This window comes from Capra hircus, chromosome 12 (genome assembly GCF_001704415.2).
Source record: "Capra hircus breed San Clemente chromosome 12, ASM170441v1, whole genome shotgun sequence".
Taxonomy (NCBI): Eukaryota; Metazoa; Chordata; class Mammalia; order Artiodactyla; family Bovidae; genus Capra; species Capra hircus.
Genome location: NC_030819.1, coordinates 58967562 through 58989372, shown reverse-complemented (window position 1 = coordinate 58989372; position 21811 = coordinate 58967562). Strand labels below are relative to the sequence as shown.

At 38.0% G+C, this 21811-nt stretch overlaps 1 protein-coding gene across 1 annotated transcript in view; it reads left to right on the top strand.

Annotated features, from left to right (window-relative positions):
• The window catches only part of STARD13 (StAR related lipid transfer domain containing 13), a 381403-nt gene that overhangs the window by 78613 nt on the left and 280979 nt on the right, over positions 1–21811 (top strand). Inside the window, exon 2 of the mRNA XM_018056642.1 lies at positions 718–751. Coding sequence (XP_017912131.1) covers positions 718–751 — 34 coding nt within the window. The remainder of the gene's footprint in view (positions 1–717; positions 752–21811) is intronic.

Below are 21811 nucleotides of genomic sequence, written 5' to 3'. Positions count from 1 at the left end.
AAACAGTTTCCTATATTGGCCTGAAGTTCAAGTTAAGAGACGTGGGCTGGAGGTATAAATCTGGAGGTTATCATAGTATGGATGGAAAGTAGATGAGATCACCCTGGAAAAAGTGCAAAGTAAGAAGAGAAGCCAGCCTTGCAACATATCTGAAAAACAAAATATAACAAAAGTAAATTAAATCAATATGCAAAAAGAGCCCAGGCAAGAAGGGAATCCACCAAGAAAATGAGAAGGACTAGTTAGATATGTACAAGCAAGGACTGTGGGAACAGGAGTCCAGAAGGATCAAGTTTCTGATGGGAGGAGTGCTCAGCTGCCTCAGTTGCTATAATGTTGCTGGTTAGCACTAAGGAGGTTATTGGAGGTTATTGGTGACATGAGGGCAGCAGAGTGCAGGACAAAAACTAGACGTCAGTCTTCCTCTAGTTGCTAAATGGATGCATAGTATAGTGTAAATCTTGACATAAGCCTGAGAAAAGTACATAAATCTGAGAAAAATAAGATTCAGGCATCTTCCTTGTCAATGAATATTACTTTCATTATTCCAGATTCTTTGTGCACACTAAAATCATGCAATTGGCATTTTACTTTCATTTCTGAAGGCTATTCAGTTATAATTTTACAATCTGATTTTTTTAAACTCGATATTCTTAATGACGGCAGCATAAATTTGAGATATTAAGAGAGTCTTGATTTTTTTTTTTTTTAATACAGGTGCTCTCTGACAAACGAAGCAAAGCGAGAGCAGGTAAGTCTCTGAGGAAATCAGTTTTACTGATTGTCTGTGAAAGTTGTTTAAAGAGCCTTGCCTAGTTGCTATAAATTTAAGCATACCACATGTCTTGCAGAGTAATTGATAGTCACAGTATGATGTTAAATCTGAGTGTATTCTACATCTTGAAGACTGGATCACTTCACTTAGTTGTTCCCTTGTCTTCATGCAGGCATATAGCGGGTTTAATTCATACATGCAGAAATTATTTTGCATAACTATACATGTTTTGTTAGTCACTTTGCTATATGTACAAATAAATATAGCAGAAAATAATCATTATACATCTGAAGCTATTAATACTATACTGTTATATGTGAAAAAAATTAAGGAAATTTAAAAGAAATTCCTTTGCATAACCAGACTTTGTCTTGAAATATGTACTATAGAAAAAGTAGTAAGAAAATAACAGCTGTACCAAAACAACTGCTAAGGCCTCTTGACAATAAAGAAAAGTAGCAATTTTTATTGTTGTATCTGCTATATTTGGAAATGTTATGCATAACATAAATCAAAATGCATCTTAATTTATTGACTTTCTTATTTCAATAATTACATAAAATAAGAAAAACTCCCTGGAACCATCACTTCTTACCATCTGTTTAGCAACTGTTTTATTCGAACAGTTCTTTATTTGACCAGTCATTGTGGACACATCATTCTGAATCTTCTCATTTGTCCTTACTTCATATGGTCATTTAAATGTTTACACTTGAAAGGAAACCACTTCAAAAACTTCGTGTGATTCCATCATCCACATTCTTCACATGTTAAAGATAATGTGTTTCTGGGAAAGTTCAATGAAAAAATTAAAACTTCTTGTTTCTGAATTAATATCTTTAGGGCCTTTTTTGAAATAAATTTGTCAAATAATGCCACTAAAAATAATACTGTATTGCTGCCCTGATTTTTGGTAACCATCATTATTTTTTTTTCAATGACCTCTTTTTCTTTAGTCTGTTGGAGAAAACTTTTAGTTCCTATTCAAAAACCCAAGATCTCAGCTTCAGCTCAAGTTAGCATCAGCTTTGCAAAGGTCTCTGAATATAGTCATCTACTGTTCTATCTCTTGGGGAGGCTTGCAAGGAGACGTTCACACTGGACCACCAGGCAAAGTGATTGGCTGGAAATGCATCACAAAAATATCCTTGAGAATGTGCTGGCCCCACCAACTGTACCAAGAATCACCAAACAGAGTTGCTTCCGCCATTCTGTGAAGTGCTTATAGAAAAGCATGCACAATTTTGTCCATATCCATTTTTATATTTGGAGAAGGATATGGCAACCCACTCCAGTATTCCTGCCTGGAGAATCCCATAGACAGAGTAGCTGGCACGCTACAGTCTGTGGAATTGTAAAGAGTCGGATGCAACTGAAGCAACTTAACATGCATGCATGCATTTTTATATTTGAGACCTTAATGATACATAACCCTCAACCACCTGACACCTGAGTGGGATATAAGCAACACCTGTTTTTAAAATCTTATGAATGTGTCCCAAATTGCAAACTATGCCCTAAGTAGAACCCTCTGTGCTTCATCACTTTTTGTTAAAATTCCAACTCAAGCTCAAGGGGTCGATCTTGCATTTACGTCAGCAAAGACTGTTTCAGTCCAGAAATCACAAAATGGGGGATTTACACAAATAAGCAGCATGCTAAGGTTTTAATTAAAATGTGATAGATTTATTTTCTTTTTATCATAAGCAAACCCAACTTTTTATAGTTAAAGGATATTTTCCATCATACAAAATTATAGTCAAGAGAGTAAATAAGAAACAAGTCCCACTAACTTCTGGCCAGAAATGACAAGTACTTTTCTAACAAATCTCCAATGAGGAATTTCAGCTTTGATAGCTCTGATCTGGTATGAAAGTACCAGATTTGATGTGCAGCTTATCCTCCAGTATCCATATATCGTGCAGTGGGGGTTCAGTCTACCAGAGACTCAGTTTTTAGCTGCTTATCTACTCTGCCAGCTAGTGCTTCATCTTGACATAAAAAAAAAAGCATTGGCATTGGCAAGCAAGCCAGCAGAATGTAGAAAAGAGTCAAATCAATTTTCACATAAATATTTATGCAAAGTGCTCTGGGAATAGGAAGTATTGGTGAAGGGTGTCTGAGGACAATTTTTCTGCACACATAAATCAGAGGAGAATTTTTGAAGCCTAATTCATATTTCCATGCAAATGTGAAACCGTCCATAATTTTGGGCTTTTCAATTACAGCTGCCCGCTTTTTTTTTAATCTCATTTTTCAAATTAAATTATTTTAACAATGTAAATTTTTAGTGGTCATTCTTTCCTGCTGTTTGTAAGATGTGAAGTCAGCTCTCCTCATTTTTGGCTTCCCATCAGTGCTCCTTGACTGGAGGTTTCAAGAGCTTCTATCTGTATGCTTTACCAAAGATGCAATATGGAAGTCAGACAGAATAGACTATTCAGTATATAGGGACGTAGGATATAACATGACAAAGAAGGACATGCCGTGACGTAACCTCACTGTTTGTCCTTGTAAGGTGATTCCTTATGATTCTTTCTTGTGTGTTAAAATGGTATGATCTATATTTTCCTCTGGTCTCAAGTCACTGGAGAGGGATAAGTGGGGAACCCAGTGTAATAGAAGCTGAGGCACAGGAGGTGGTGATCTAAAGGCCAGTCAGTGTTGTTACATTCAGTAATAAATTAAGAGAAAGTGTCACTAAGTAACTACACTCTTTTTAAAGAAGTTTAAACTGTCCAACAGGACAAAATATTTTAGCCTAGTAATAGAAGAAACATTTGCTATGATAATAATGGCGTAAATTCTGAATTTGTGCTTATCATACTGTGACCTTTGTGAGATAAAAAGTCAAAATGGAAATGAATGATACATACTATGGTATGACTTCCCTAATGACTTTTCATTTTGAAAAGTTAATATAAATGTTTAAATGCTAACCCATATGGTTATGGTCAACTTAATCTGTCCTTAAATTCAGTTTGTCATGGGACATGTTATTTCTTTCTTCAAATTTGTAAGTAGGAGACCAAATTCCACTGTTGCTCACTATCAAGAATTTTGAATATTGCACTGGCATACTGTTTTTCTCATACAACATGTATTTTTGCTTCCAGATTGTAAAAAAGAAAAGAAATTCTCTTCCATTTAGAAAATTATTTGAAAACCTGAGGAAAATAAAGCCACATCTGAAGAAATTGCTTACATTTTTTTTCTCCATAATTTCATTAGGGTAGCAGGGACAGCTCCTCTAAGCACAGTCTCAGAGGGATTTTCATGGCCATAAGTATTCCTCCTTCCTGAAAGCACTTAATTACTTTCTGCCCCCTCAGCTTCATGTGTTACGGCATTTTGTTAGACCCATTATCAAGAGTATGAAGACTGTCTCAAAAAGAATTTTCCCAGATGTTAGAGATGCAAAATATGCAGGTAATCAAAAGTGCAGCGAAATCCAATGACCATGAACAGAAGCATATGCTATGGAATGTTCACATTCTTCCATTTCACTGGAATTTAACCATAGTGACAAATCCCCAAGAGCGAGAAATCCCCAGTGCCTCTCACCAATCTCAACTGAAAATTATAGCTTCATTTTAATTCAGAGTAATGAACGTCTACTATGTCCCTAGCACTGTGCAAGGTCTTAGCAACACAAAGATAAATGAGATAAAATTATCCCTCCTTCAAGAAACTTACCCAAGTTGAATCCCCTTCTCTTAAGATTACTTCAGCGAAACCAGAGCTTGTCAGTAAATGTGTGACTGGTGAAAGTTACGATCATTTAATACGTTTTCAAATTGTGATTTCCTATGGCTACATAAAGAGAAGCCATTACCATTTGTGGCAGTATGCCCTCATGAGGCAAAAGGAAAGCATCCAGTGTGTGCTGAGAGGAAACTTGGTTTTATTTTATATTAATTTGTATGAATCTCTATCATAAAATGCAAGTGCCGCATAAAGCTTAAGAGCTATATAAATCTAGTTCACAATCTTTCCCTCCATATTTGAGTTGTGCCAGCTTATTCTGGATGCTTAGTTATAGCCCTTGTAAGCTGCCAACTTAAATACAGAGGGAAAGGAGAGTGGTTTTTATCCACCATTCCTACCTCTTGCAGCTGGTGTTCAAAATCTTCTCTAGGGCAGTGCTTCCTAAGTATCTGAAAGAGTCCCATGTAGCAGGAAGTCAGGGAAACTGTCAAACCAGCAAAGATGAAATTTGTTTTACCTGAAGAATTCAGGTGACTTTTGTGTTCCTATTCCCTCCTCTTGAAGTGTTTATTCCCCAGCACTTAGCATGGCTGTCTTCTCTTCACCATCCAGCTTACATCCACTGCTTTTAAAACTCTTCTCTGCCCACTCTATCTGAAGAGGTTGGCTCTCCCAACCCCAGTTTTTATCTCTGCGTTCTCTTTGTTTCCCTCACAGCGCTTGTTAGAATTTAATTTCTTCCTTCCATCCTTCCCTCCTTTCTTTCTTCCCGTTAGACTAGGTGGCCTATGTCTTGTTAATTGTTTTATCCCTTGTACTCAGCAGACTGCTGCTACATAACAGGTGCTCAAAAACACTTGATGAGTAGAAGAATCCCTGAACAATTGTTTTATATTAATATAATTATGTACCTTCCATAGAAAAACATATATGCAAGAGGAAAACCATTGTGTTTATCCAGTTGCTTTGTGACACTCTTGGCACATTGCTAGGTACCCACTTTGAAGAACTGGAATATTAAGTCTGGGATATTAGGGGAAAATAGAGGATTGTGTTTATTGAGTGCCTACTGTGTTCCAGATTATGATAGATTATCTATGAATATTCACTCATTCAATCCTCAAGAAGCCCTATATCATAAGGGGTATTGTCCTCAGTTTTCACATATAAAAAATAAGGATCAATGAGATTAAATTGCTCAATGAGTATCAAAGTTGGAATTTAAACTTGATTCTATCTGATTTTTAAGCTCACATAAAAAAAGTATATCAAACAGTTAGTCTCTCAGTCATGTCCAATTCTTTGAAACCCCATGGACTGTAGCCCTCCAGTCTCTTCTGTCCATGTTTTTCACTAAACAAATACTTCTCAAGGAGTATAGTGGGGTGGGGGTGGGGACTGGGAGTTGTTAGTTGCTACTGCTTGTCCATCCATAAACTCAACTGCTGTATTTTATATATTCATAAATTTATTGAGTTAAATTGCATAAGCATTATGATTCATTACATAATGAATACAAGGAAGGACAAGAAAGTGCCTTCCGTCAAGGAGCTCACAGTTAGTGGGGAAGAGAATAAACAATACATGAAGTGATCAAAACGTGGATATTTTCTGTTATATTTATATATCTGCAACTTAGAATATAAACATGGCAAGGACACAGCAGGATCCTTAAAATCTAAAAAAAATTACTGTTGCAAATACTTGAATGAAATTTTATTTGAAAATTCCCTCATAAATAGTAATAGTAATCATTTATAAAAAATGAGTTCTGGAGACCAAAATTGAAGCAAATCAAGAGGTTTGATCTTAGGCTGCTGTTGTTGCTTCTTTTTTTTTTTTGACTGCACCATGCAGCATGTGGGATCTTAGTTCCCCAACCAGGGATGAAACCTGTGCCACCTGCAATGAAAGTGTTGGAGTCTTAACCACTGGACCACCAAGGAAGACCCTGTTGTTGCTTCCATAGTGCCTTGGAAGAAGCCAGATTTGAGCAAATCCTAAATGATAAAAGGCAAATCAGTACCTGATTTCTCCCCTTTGTTGTTTCTTTGAAAATTAGGCTTATTCTTCTCGAGGGTAAAAGTCTTAGAATAGATGAGACCATGACCAGAAAGCAGAAAAGCAGTTACAGCACTTGGAAGCTTATTTGTTGGCAACAGGGAAAGAATAATATCTTGTTAAGAGATTCTTTCTTTGTTCTGGATAATTTCTTCCATCAGGAGCATTGAAGCATTAATGCATTTTGTTTTTCAGTACCATTTCTTGCAAGTAACAGACCTAAGCCAGAACCTATCCTTTTCACCTTATGCCCTATTTGTTTCATGAACTGAAAGGAAAATATTAAAAATTTCTGTTAGATACAGCATGATTTTATGTTTTTATTTGCTACCTTTAATAAAAATGGATCTCTCTACTTTTATGCATAGCATGTTGGTTTCTTACATAAAGTTAATGTTGAAAATAAAGTATTATTTCATTTTGCAGTTTTACAATGTACCCACATCTTATAAATAGATTTGAGATTAGTCAATGTTTATATTTATTATTCTTGAAACTGCAATCTCTGTAAATAGTGCATTAAGGAAAATACCAGATTTAAAAGGCAGCCATAACTTTTGCTTTTGAAATTGCCTTATGTAAGTATGCTGTATTCAAATATATACTCTTGAAAGCATCTTTCACACACCATTATTTTCATTGCACTATTATAAATAAATATAGTCCCATGGAAAATTTTCAATCATATTGACTGCACCATTACTACAGATGAATAACTTTGATGTATATTTATCTCTAGCCATTATTCAGTCTTTGGAAATACTGGTAGGTCTAAATGATTTCTTGTAGGCTCCACTTGTTTTGTGAAGCTGCTCCTTCCCCAAGGCAGCCCTGAAATTATCCATTTGAAAATATGGGACCTTTTATGAAACATTGTCCTAATCCAAAAAGTTGAACATATTCTTTAAAAAAAGAATATTTGGCCCCATATTATTTTTTTACAGAATTTAATCATTGAATACTATTCAGTTACAGCCCTCAAATTTATGTGTATGTCTTTTGTTAACATCCTCCTCTAAGAGAGGAACAGAGATTCCAAAATCACATCAGTGTGTGGGCACCATCACCAAGAGCAGGCAACTGTGGTTCTTCTCACCCCGCATCAGAACCTTCCAATCTGGAAACATGGTAGCCCCTCTGCTCCTTTGCTGGCCAGCACCTTAATCTCCCATGTTGTTCACTGAGCACACTCTGCTCTCTCACTTCTCGGAGAAACAAGATGTTCCCTGACCTCCCCACCTGCTAAATTCCTCCTCACATTCAAGAGGCAGATCAGAGGCTAATCCCTCTGTTGAACTTTCCCTTACTCCCCCAAGCAGAGTAAACCCAGCACATGACAAGTTATGATGCTCCCTGTCATGGCTCCTATAACAATCAATTAATTTTACTGCAAAGTCCTTGAGATCAGACCAAGATTTATCATTTTTTGTTTCCTTGGTGCATGCATATCCTGGATTCTTGATAAATTTTTGTCAAATGAATGAATGAATGAAATAATTGTGCATTTTTATGTTTTTAACAATCCTTTGAGGTAAGCAATATAGTAGTTCAGACAAATCATTTGAAAAAAGTTTCAATCTTTTTGTCAGTTAATAGAATAGATGCATATGCTGTAACAAATCATTTTAATGCCTATTAACCTCTGTTCATACTGTTCATGGGGTTTTCAAGGCAAGAATACTGAAGTGGTTTGACATTCCCTTCTCCAGTGGACCACATTTTGTCAGAACTCTCTTCCATGACCCGCCCATCTTAGGTGGTCCTACATGGCACCACCCTTATGGCAGAAAGGAAAGAACTAAAGAGCCTCTTGATGGAAGTGAAAGAGGAAAGTGAAAAAGTTGGATTAAAACTCAACATTCAAAAAACTAAGATCATGGCATCTGGTCCCATCATTTCATGACAAATAGATGGGGAAACAGTGGAAACAATGAGAGACTTTATTTTCTTGGGCTCCAAAATCACTGCAGATGGTGACTGCCACCCATGAAATTAAGAGATGCTTGCTCCTTGGAAGAAAAGCTATGACCAACCTGCTGCTGCTGCTGCTAAGTCACTTCAGTCGTGTCCGACTCTGTGTGACCCCATGGATGGCAGCCCACCAGGCTCCCCTGTCCCTGGGATTCTCCAGGCAAGAACACTGGAGTGGGTTGCCATTTCCTTCTCCAATGCATGAAAGTGAAAAATGAAAGGGAAGTGGCTCAGTCGTGTCTGACTCTTAGCGACCCCATGGACTGCAGCCCACCAGGCTCCTCCGTCCATGGGATTTTCCAAGCAAGAGTACTGGAGTGGGGTGCCATTGCCTTCTCCAATGAACAAACTAGACAGCATTAAAAAAAAAAAGTCTCTTAAAAAGCAGAGACATTACTTTGCCAACAAAGGTCTGTCTAGCCAAAGCTATGGTTTTTCCATTTGTCATGTATGGATGTGAGAGTTGAACTATAAAGAAAGCTGAGCACCGAAGAATTGATGCTTTTGAACTCTGGTGTTGGAGAAGACTGTTGAGAGTCCCTTGGACTTCAAGGAGATCCAGCCAGTCAATTCTAAAGGAAATCAGGCCTGAATATTCATTGGAAGGACTGATCGTGAAGCTCCAATACTTTGGCCACCTGATTTGAAGAACTGACTCAGTATAAAAGACCCTGATGCTAGGAAAGATTGAAGGCCAGAGGAGAAAGGGACAACAGAGGATAAGATGGTTGGATGGCATCATCTACTCAATGGACATGAGTTTGAGCAAGCTCCAGCAGTTGGTAATAGCAGGGAAGCCTGGCGTGCTGCAGTCCATGGGGCTGCAGAGCGTCAGACACAACTGAGCCACTGAACTGATTGAACCTCAGCTACTGAAATAAGCCTCATTTTGCTAATATATGTATCTGGCATAATTTTTATAGGGGTTATATGGATAACAGATGGAGAGTACTGAGTTTGATGTCTGCATGTGGTCAATGCATGGTGGCAATTACTTGCCTTATTAATAATAATTAGATCTGTTCAAAGTTCCCATAATCACCTCCAACAACAACTTGTGTTTACTGAGTACCCAAATGATGCATGATAAAGCATTTTAATGGTGGACGCAAGGCCATAAATTTAAAAAAGAAGAAGTCAAGATGTTCTAACTTTTAAGATATCAAAGCTCATTCTTTACTAGTTATCTTGAATAAGTCACATTCTGTTTCCTCAGATATAAAATATGAGAAGAGTTTTGTTTCAGTAATAGAAGTACTATGACCACTTAATGTAACAATTATAATAAGTTTCATAATGAATAAGTACACCCAGCCTACTACTCTAAAAGGAAATTTATGGATGAGAGATTCATATAATTTCAAAAACCAACATGATAACTTAACTATAATAATTGAAACCAAAAAGAAAGTTAAATGATTGTGTACTTAATTTATAATGTTCAGCTTGATTATATTAAAAGATATAATGAAGCAATCTGATACTTATAATGAGTAGGTTTGGATTTTTGAAAAGGTAAGAATATGAGAAGCCACTTGATGGAAAGGGTATAGGAATATGAAGGAGTGGAGATAAGGATGGAATTAGAATAAAACCAGGATTGAGATGAGTAATAACAGACTTATATATGAGATAAAAGGCAGGAGAAAATAATCTTAATTAAAGTAAAGATTAGATGTCAAGACAAATTGTTAACTCATGTAGAGAAAAATAAGAAAGTTTGATTTCTTGTAAATGAGGTGAGCTTTGTTCATGTATAATGTCACAATAATTAATCTCCTGTGCTATAATAAGAAACAGAACAAAATCTATCTCCTTTCTTGAAATTCCACCACCCGTGGCAATGCATGCAGCCAGGCTCATATTTAGGAAGACATTAGAGATCATTTTGTTCCGTGAGCAACAGAAAGTGAGAATGGATTAGAAAAAAGAAGCTTTACTACAAGAGGTTATAGAGAAATTGTGTAATTGATGTGTGGAAACAGTAATGAAAAACCTAGATAATTAAAAAATAAATGCTTTAAACATAGATGGTCATATTTCAGTTAAGTTCAGCTCAGTTCCTCAGTCATATCTGACTCTTTGCAACCCTGTCCATCACCAACTCCCTGAACTTGCTCAAACTCAAATTCAGTGCATATTGCTGCTGCAGCTGCTGCTACTAAGTCACTTCAGTTGTGTCCGACTCTGTGCAACCCCATAGATAGCAGCCCACCAGGCTCCGCAGTCCCTGGGATTCTCCAGGCAAGAACACTGGAGTGGGTTGCCATTTCCTTCTCCAATGCATGAAAGTGAAAAGTGAAAGTGAAGCCACTCAATCGTGTCCGACTCTTTGCGACCCCATGGACTGCAGCCCACCAGGCTCCTCCATCCATGGGATTTTCCAGGCAAGAGTACTGGAGTGGGGTGCCATTGCCTTCTCTCTCAGTGCATATTAAAACCATGTAAAAACTACTTTCTATTTGTATGTGTAACGGAATTAACGTCTAGTCTCAGAGAATCTCAGATAAAAATGTATGTGGCAAGAGATCTTAAAATCATGTAGAATGCAGGGCAGTTCTTCACTGGGCATGCCTGTCCTATGGCCTTCAGGATAGTCACTAAATTTGATTAGAAACTCCTAATTATTGCAGTAAACAAAAATGTACTCCTTCATTTTCTTCCCCAAATGCACCCTTCTAGGAAATGTAAGATCTCTACTAAGAATCATTGGCTTGGAGAGAAAGCACATCAGCGTATTTGACTTGCCACGTGCAGGCACGAATCTAGCAGCATGACTTGAGGTTGGGATACCACCTAGACTGGGACTGAGAGTGCATTTTGCAATTTGTTCCTTCAACTTCCTGGTGCCACCCGTGGCATGCCAGTTCTAACAGTCCGTAGACACTTCAGATGCTTGTTGGACACCCTGCTTAAATTCATGGCCTTGAAAGAATCTCTTTCCAAGTAGGAGGCATAGGCAAAACTTCATGCTTCTGGTGAAAAAATAACACCTCTGAATGAATGAGTATACCGTGCAAACCCGCTATTCCATTTAAATAGTTACATATATGGTGGTTTTCCTTTTCACTGAACTCCTGTATAAAATGAGACCACAAATTTTGTTCATCTTTTGAGCATTTCAGTGAGTTTTAAAACTTCTATTCTTAGCTCTGTTCTATCTGTTCTTAGCTCTACAACTCACATCAAAATCAATCTGACATTTGATAACAATCAGCAGCTCAAATTAACAAACTCAGCTTTGGATAGGATTTTAATTCATCTATGAAAGTCATCTTCCAATTATGGAAGCAAACCAATTTCTCTTCTGGAAAATTCAGCAAACGCATGCTTGTCAGACTATGTCTATTTTGAGTTATATTGTAAGGTTTCTGAAAGGCACAATTGAGTTATATAATAACATACAAGATGAATTTATATTTTTACATGTAAAATACATCCACATCCTTACTCCTTATGGCCTTTTTTAAAAAAATAAGCAATTCTGTGTTCCCTATCACCCATGGGATGAAACCATCCAGAAAACCTGTCTGGCCATCAAAGTTCCTTAACAATCTGACTACAACTTACCCCTACTCCCTTCCACTCTGTCAGACAACACCTCAGTCCCTTTTCTAGCTGTCTCTATTTCCTTCCTCACAAACATCATTCAGGCCAGACACAGTTGCTTCTGGGCCTGCAGTTGAACCCCTACTTTGTCATGTAATCACTTCACTTTCAGTCAGCTTTTTTCATAAGTACAAAGCAGAGGGCATTAAATGATGTAATGTACACAATGCTTAGCACAGACTCTAGCACACAGTGGGTCCCCCAGAGCTGTGAGTCCCTCTCTCCTCCTTTTAAAGGCCTTTATCTCAAAATCTGTAAAAACACTGTCTTTGAGGCCAGGCCAAATTCTACCTCTGTGAAAATTTCCCTTGAGACCTTAGCTGAAAGTACTCACTCATTTACAGATGAAGATACTGGATACAGAGAAACTAAGTAGCTTGGGGCTTCATTACTGGTTCAATGTAAAGCATGGATTCCAGCCTAAGTGATCTGGCACTAGTGTGTGCTTTTATTTTTAAACAGGATATAGATTTAAAAAAAAAATAACTCGAGATGTAATTTGTGTACCAAATGTGTACCCATTCAAAATATACAATTCAAAAAAAAAAGTGTACAACTCAATGGTTTGTACCGTAATCATGAAGGTGTGCAGCCATAACCACAATCAGTTTGAGAACATATTCATTACTCCAGAAACAAAGCAGTCACTTTGCATTTCCCCTCAATCTTACCCTGTAGTCGCCAGCCACTGTTAATCTACTTTCTGTCTCTACAGAGATGCCTATTCTGATATTGCATATAAGTGGACTCGAAATATGTGGTCTCCTGTGCCTTGTTACTCTCTTCCCATGATGCTCTCAAGGTTCATCCATACTGTGGCATGTATCAGTACTTCATTTCTCTTTATTGTTGAGTAATATTCTGTTGTATGGATAAACCTTACTAATCTATCTGTTCATCAGTTTACAGACATTTGGATTCTTCCCACCTGTTGGTTTCTGATTAACATTATTGTAAATCTTCATCTACATGTTTCTGTGTGAACATTTTAGGGCTTCCCAGGTGGCTCAATTGGAGAAGGCAGTGGCACCCCACTCCAGTACTCTTGCCTGGAAAATCCCATGGACAGAGGAGCCTGGTGGGCTGCAATCCATAGGGTCGTTAAGAGTCGGACATGACTGAGCAACTTCACTTTCACTTTTCACTTTCATGCATTGGAGAAGGAAATGGCAACCCACTCCAGTGTTCTTGCCTGGAGAATCCCAGGGACGGTGGGAGCCTGGTGGGCTGCCATCTATGGGGTTGCACAGAGTCGGACACGACTGAAGCAACTTAGCAGCAGCAGCAGCAGCAGGTACCTCAATGGTAAAGAGTTTACCTGCCAATGCAAGAGATGCAGAAGACCCAGGTTCGATCCCTGGGTTGGGAAGATGCCCTGGAGGAGGAAATAGCAACCTACTCTAGTATTCTTGCCTGGAGAATCCTATGGACAGAGGAGCCTGGAAGGCTACAGTCCGTGGGGTCTCAAAGAGTCAGACACAACTAAGCAACTGAACATGCATGCATGTATTTATTATTCTTGTGTACATATTTATAATTGCTGGGTCATATGCTAAAGCTGAAACTCCAGTACTTTGGCCAGCTCATGCGAAGAGTTGACTCATTGGAAAAGACTCTGATGCTGGGAGGGATTGGGGGCAGGAGAAGAAGGGGACGACAGAGGATGAGATGGCTGGATGGCATCACCGACTCGATGGATGTGAGTCTGAGTGAACTCTGGGATTTGGTGATGGACAGGGAGGCCTGGCGTGCTGCAATTCATGAGGTCGCAAAGAGTCGGACACGACTGAGCGACTGAACTGAACTGAACTGAACTGATGGTAACTCTGTGTTAAACATTTTGAGGAACTGCCAAACTGTTTTTCAAAGTGACTATATCAGTTTAAATTCTTACCAACAATGTGTGAGGGTTTCAATTTCTCCACATCCCCACCAATGCTTATTATCTGACTTTATAGCCATCCTGGTGGGTGTGAATTTGTAGTTTTAATTTGTATTTCCCTAATGACTAATGATATTGTACATCTTTTCACATGCCTATTGGCCACTTGCATTATCTTCCTTGAAGAAATGTCTGTTAAGCGCTTTTAAAATTATTTTTAAGCCCATTAAATTTAAAAAAAATTTTTTAATTTATTTTTGACCGCACCATGTGGCATGTGGGATCTTAGTTCCCCAACCAGGGATTGAACCTGTGTCCCCTGTATTGGAATTGCAGAGTCTTAACCCCAGGACCACCAGGGAGGTCCCTAAGCCCATTTTTAAATTGGGTTATTGCCTTTTTAAAGTGTTGAGTTTTGGAGTTTTTAAATATATTCTTGTGTACAAGACATTATCAGGTATACAATTTGCAAATATTTTCTCCCATTTTGTGAGGTGTCTTTTCACTTTCTTAATGATGTTCTTTGAAATACAAATTTTTAAAACTTTGATGAATTCCAGTTTATTTTTTCTTTTGTTGCTTCTGTTTGTTATGTTGCTTATATCTAAGAAAGCTTTGCCTAACCTAACCCAAGTTCATGAAAATTTACTCCTATGTTTTCTTCTAAAAGTCTTGTGGTGTTAGCACTTGCATTTAGGCCTGTCATCACCTGGAATTTTTTGTGTTTGGTCTAAGGAAGGAGTCTAACTCCAGACTTTACCATGTGGATATCCAATTGTTCCAGCATTACTTGCTGAAAAAACTGTCTTTCCTCTACTGATTTGACACCCTTGTTGAAAAAGAGCCTATGTATTTAATTGCAGTACTGTCATCTCTCCTCTCTGTCCATCAGGTTCCTTCGTCCTTATGAACTACCTTTTCTTCAGTCATACCCTGCTCTTCCCAACACATCCGTTCTTGTGGTCTATCTTGAATGCAGCTCCCCATTTTGTCTGCTATCTTGAATACTAGCTTAAATAGAATCTACTTTGTCTAGTTGTTGTGGCTTTACCTGCAACACATTATTTAGTTTTTCTAAATGTTTTACTTGTCATACTGGATCATTATCTAGTTATTGACAATTCTGCTTTAAAGAAAACTATCATTCTCTTTCTCCAATACCTGGCACAGTGTCCAGCATATTATAGACACTATAAGTTTAAATCTGTTGAAATGAATTAATGAACATAGCCTTGGCTAGGAATTTTAGGACCTATAAGAAATCCAGGAAGATCCTAAAGATATCAAGAGGTCAATAAATATAAAAGTTAATAAAATGAAAACTGCAACCTACAGTGAAAACATCATTTCTCATGCTTCTGATAAATTTCCTGCAGACTTATCGTTGCTATATCACTGTTAAGAACAGAGAAAGCTAGTAAAAATTTTACAGGTTGATAAAATATTTTTTGAGCTAATGCACTTTAAAAATGTATTTTACAGATGTCATTACTGAAAATATTCTTAAATCAATTTTGTTAATATCTTTCACATAGTTTTTATAGCATATTTTTAAAAGATTAAGAATATTTTAGTTGCCAGTCCACAGCCATTTTCCATGCACATTCATTAGCCCTTATTTTAAAACATAATTGATTTATAAAGGTGTTTATGGGACCAATATTATACACAACTATTGGAAACTAAGGTCTGTGTAATGCTGCGGCAAATAACAGTAAATAACCATAAAATAAGAGGACGACACTTTTCCAGGCCCATTTCTAAGGAAAACAAAACAAAACAAAACAGAAGAAACCTAAATCAAATGCTTTATTTCTTCTTGTAAAAATTTTCTTTAATTGATCTATTTCAAATTAGAAAATAATATATGCTTGGACAAGCTGGTAAAGTAATGTAAGATATATAAAGTAAAAGTAAATCATCCCCTTTCATTCTTACTGCCACTGCAAAGCAACCAATTTTGATAGTTAAATTGTTAGTCAGAATATTCTCTTTTCTCTTCAAGCATTCACATACCTTTAAACATATCTCAGATATCTATTGCTGTGTGACAGAATACCCCAAAAGAGGTGAGGTGGGATTATTACCAGCCATCTTTGCAGTCTACCCAACATTCAAACCTGCTTTGTGTGTGATTTGGTCTAGATGAAATGAATGCATAATAATGCATTACTATAAAACTCTTCTTAAGAATATATTATAGACATACTCATGAAGATCATGAAGATCTAATTCCAGCTGTCACCTTTTAGTTTCTTTATGCATATTACCCACACTCATATATTGGTTTCCCAGGTGGTGCTAGAGATAAAGAAACTGCCTGGCAATGTAAGAGACTAAAAAGGCTTGGGTTCGATCCATGGGTTGGGAAGATCCCCTGGAGGAGGGCATGGCAACTGGCTCCAGCATTCTTACCTGGAAAATCCCATGGACAGAGGAGCCTGGTGGGCTACACTCTATGGGGTCGCAAAGAGCTGAACACGACTGAAACGACTTAGCACATGCACACACACACACATTTCTATATGGTTTTGGTGAATTTTTTCTCTCCTCTTTTTTTTGCATTACATTTTAATGATCCTTTAATCCCAACCTCTGCCCACTGAATCTTCTGGGCCTCATGTCCATAAGACAGCCCAAGCTGAGATCTGATGTGTTTTTTTCCAGACTTGCTCTGAGGAGGGCTTAGTCTAGTTCAGTTAACTCTATACTCTTCAGTCATTTTATTTTATTGAAAGTAAAATCTTTTTCCCTTACAGGCAGATAAAACCCACAGTATCTGGGGGGGGGGGCGGGAATGGCTAGTTTTATCTCCCCTCCCCCAATATTTATACTAGTATATTTTATTTTTCTGTCTTATAGCATTTTCTGACTGGATTGCAATGGTTTAAATGTGTTTCAGTTTTTAGAGTAAATCTCCTGTTAAGTTTCAATAAATATTCTTCATCAAATTTTAATCTTTATTATTATTATCTTAGCATTTTAACTTAATGGTTGCATAGTCTTATTTTATCAAATGACCTTTTCATATTAATATTAATTTCCTTTTTAATTTGTCTGTTTTATCATTTTTAAAAGTTGACTTCCTAATTTAAAACGTTTCTGCATTCCAAGAAATAATTTCACTAGTGGTAATGTGTTGTGGTTATTATGCTATTATTAATATTCTTCTTTTTGAAATAAATTTCTAACTTAAAGGAAATTTGCAAAAATAGTCCAAAAAACCATGTATACTCTTTGACAGATTTACTATATAACCATTACTTAGACTTACCAATTTTTAATATTTTATCATTTTTAAAAAATTTTGTTCCATTTGCTTTATCATTTACACTCTCTCTGGTTAACTCACCCTTTGTTTTTGCAAAATGAAGCAAATGCATGTGAACATTTTGTCTTCTTTTTTCCCCACAAAATTAGCATATTCTGTTTTTGCTCTGTTGCATTTTCGTGTGTCACATAACAGTATATACTGGAGAGCACTTCTTATCAGTTTAAGATTCTTATTAATTTATGTTTTTAAAATAGCTATATAACACTCCATTGTGTGTATGAACCATAGTTCAACCAACTTATCTCTTATGTTTGGGCTGTTAGGTACTTTCCAACATTTTGTAAATACAGGTTATACTGAAAAGCATGATATTACACATATGTGTTTTCATACAGCAAAAGTGTGTAAAAGTTACTTTCCAGGAATGGGATTGCTTGTTGCTTGATCAAATTCAGGATTCAGTTCATCGCTCAGTCATGTCCTACCCTTTGCGATCCCATGGACTGCAGCACCCCAGGCTTCCCTATCCATCACCGACTCTGGGAGCCTGCTCAAACTCATGTCCATCGAGTCAGTGATGCCATTCAACCATCTCATCCTCTGTCGTCCCCTTCTTCTCCAGCCTTCAAACTTTCTCAGCATCAAGCTCTTTACCAGTGAGTCAGTTCTTTACATCAGGTGGCCAAAACATTGGAGTTTCAGCTTCAGCATCAGTCCTACCAATGAATATTCAGGCCTGATTTCCTTTAAGATAGACTGGCTTGATCACCTTGCAGTCCAAGAGTCTTCTCCAACACCACAGTTCAAAATCATCAATTCTTCTGCACTCAGATTTCTATATAATACAACTCTCACAGCCATACATGACTGCTGAAAAAACCATAGCTTTGACTAGATGGACCTTTGTCAGCAAAGTAACGTCTCTGCTTTTTAATATGCTGCCTAGGTTGGTCATAACTTGTCTTCCAAGGAGTAAGTGTCTTAATTTCATGGCTGGCAATCACCATCTGCAGTGATTTTGGAGCCCCCCAAAATAAGGCTTCTCACTGTTTCCACTGTTTCCCCATCTATTTCCCGTGAAGTGAAGGGACCAGATACCATGGTCTTCGTTTTCTGAATGTTGAGCTTTAAGCCAACTTTTTCACTCTCCTCTTTCACTTTCATCAAGAGGCTTTTTAGTTCCTCTTCACTTTCTGCCATAAGGGTGGTGTCATCTGCATATCTGAAGTTATTAATGTTTCTCCCAGCAATCTTGATTCCAGCTTGTGCTTCATCCAGCCTGGCATTTCACATGATGTACTCTGCATAGAAGTTAAATAAGCAGGGTGACAATATACAGCCTTGACATACTCTTTTCCCCATTTGAAACCAGTCTGTTGTTCCATGTCCAGTTCTAACTTGCTTCTTAACATGCATACCAATTTCTCAAGAGGCAAGTCAGGTGGTCTTCTCTTTAAGAATTCTCCAGTTTGTTGTGATCCACACAGTTGAAGGCTCTGGCAAAGTCAATGAAGCAGAAGTAAATGTTTTTCTGGAACTCTGTTGCTTTTTTGATGATCCAACGGATGTTGGCAATTTGATCTCTGGTTCCTCTGCCTTTTCTAAATCCAGCTTGAACATCTAGAAGTTCATGGTTCATATACTTTTGAAGCCTGGCTTGGAGAATTTTGAACATATATTGCTAGCATGTGTGAGATGAGTGCAATTGTGTGGTAGTTTGAACACTCTGGCATTGCCTTTCTTTGGGATTGGAATGAAAACTGACCTTTTCCAGTCCTGTGGCTACTGCTGAGTTTTCCAAATTTGCTGGCATATTGAGTGCAGCACTTTCACAGCATCATCTTTCAGGATTTGAAATAGCTCCACTGGAATTCCATCACCTCCACTAGCTTTGTGCGTAGTGATGCTTTCTAAGGCCCACTTGACTTCGTGTTCCAGGATGTCTGGCTCTAGATGAGTGATCACACTATCATGATTATCCGGGTCGTGAAGATCTTTTTTGTACCGTTCTTCTGTGTATTCTTGCCACCTCTTCTTAATATCTTCTGCTTCTGTTAGGTCCAGACCATTTCTGTCCTTTATTGAGTCCATCTTTGCATGAAATGTTCCCTTGGTGTCTCTAATTTTCTTGAAGAGATCTCTAGTCTTTCCCATTCTATTGTTTATCTCTATTTCTTTGCATTGATCACTGAGGAAAGCTTTCTTGCCTCTCCTTGCTATTCTTTGGAACTCTGCATTCAGATGGGAATATCTTTCCTTTTCCCCTTTGCCTTTAGCTTCTCTTCTTTTCTCAACTATTTGTAAGGCCTCCTCAGACAGCCATTTTGCCTTTTTGCATTGCTTTTCCTTGGGGATGGTCTTGATCACTGCCTCCTTTACAATGTCAGGAACCTCCATCCATAGTTCTTCAGGCACTCTGTCTATCAGCTCTAATCCCTTGAATCTATTTGTCACTTCCTCTGTATAATCATAAGGGATATGATTTAGGTCATACCTGAATGATCTAGTGGTTTTCCCTACTTCCTTCAATATAAGTCTGAATTTTGAAATTAGAATAATTTTGCTTGGTCAAATGGCTTATATTTATTTACATTCACACCAGCAATATGTAAAAGTGCTTGATCTCTCAGCCTCACCAGGTGAATATATTCTCAAGCTTTTAATTTTGCCATTCTGGAAGGTGAAAGTGATATAGCAGTGAACTTTAAATTTACATTTCTCTATTGTGAATGAAGATAAATGTCTTTTCATATGTATAATGGTTGTTTTGTGTTTTGTATGTCTTTATGAATTATTATTCCTATCCTTTGCCCATCTTTTTGTCAATTTTGGTCTTTTTCTACTCTTTTTAATTTTGAAAGTTTCCAATATATTAAGGATAATAGCCCTCTATCTGTAATATATATTAACTGTATTTTCCCCCGATTTGTCACCTGTCTTTCATCATGGAGTTTTTGCCATGTAAAAGTTTGTTTCACTTGTGATGCTTTACTTCGAGTTGAATCTGTCTTTTCTTATATTGCATGTGAACTTTGGATCAAATGTAGAAAACAGGTCCACATACCTAGATTACGGCGTAATTCACTCATGTTTTCTTCTTGTTCTTATATGCTTTCCTTTTTTGTTTTAACATAAAATATTATTAGTGGAAAAGTTGGGTTAAAGCTCAACATTCAGAAAACGAAGATCATGGCATCTGGTCGCATCACTCCATGGGAAATAGATGGAGAAACAGTGGAAACAGTGTCAGACTTTATTTTGGGGGGCTCCAAAATCACTGCAGATGGTGATTGCAGCCATGAAATTAAAAGACACTTACTCCTTGGAAGAAAATTTATGACCAACCTAGATAGCATATTCAAAAGCAGAGACATTACTTTGCTGACTAAGGTCCATCTAGTCAAGGCTATGGTTTTTCCAGTAGTCATGTATGGATGTGAGAGTTGGACTGTGAAGAAGGCTGAGCGCCGAAGAATTGATGCGTTTGAACTGTGGTGTTGGAGAAGACTCTTGAGAGTCCCTTGGACTGCAAGGAGATCCAACCAGTCCATTCTGAAGGAGATCAGCCCCGGGATTTCTTTGGAAGGAATGATGCTAAAGCTGAAACTCCAGTACTTTGGCCACCTCATGTGAAGAGTTGACTCATTGGAAAAGACTCTGATGCTGGAAGGGATTGGGGGCAAGAGGAGAAGGGGACGACCAAGGCTGAGATAGCTGGATGGCATCACTGACTCAATGGACGTGAGTTTGAGTGAACTCCAGGAGTTGGTGATGGACAGGGAGGCCTGGCGTGCTGTGATTCGTGGGGTCACAAAGAGTCGGACACGACTGAGCGACTGAACTGAACTGAACTGTGCCATACTGTTTGTGAGGATAGTTGAAAACAGAAAGTTGAAATTATTTTATCAGAAGGATCTAATTCTGCCTGGAGAAGGCAATGGCACCCCACTCCAGTATTCTTGCCTGGAAAATCCCATGGGCGGAGGAGCCTGGTAGGCTGCAGTCCACGGGGTTGCGAAGAGTCAGACACAACTGAGCAACTTCACTTTCACTTTTCACTTTCATGTATTGGAGAAGGAAATGGCAACCCACTCCAGTATTCTTGCCTGGAGAATTCCAGGGATGGCGGAGCCTGGTGGGTTGCCATCTATGGGGTCACACAGAGTCGAACATGACTGAAGTGACTTAGCAGCAGGAGCAGCAGCAGTTCTGTCTTAGCACAAACAGAGGTTTATCCATCCTGCACAGAGGTCTCCCTCTGTAGAGCAAGGCTCTCCTCCAATACAGAGGGGGCAGAAGGTCAAGCATTCTGGGTGGCGCTACAGATGGGGAGGTCCATGACAAGTCCTTCTTTATTTTCAGAAATGAGTTTTCAGGTAGGAGATAAAGCCAGATGGCTACATAAGTTTACATCCTTGGCCTTGTGCTTAGACATGCATTTAGCATCCTAATTCTAATTTTCTTGTTATGTTATTCACATTAGGCAAGATGTCCTTATTCCACATCATTAGCTCTTTGCTCACAACAAGCA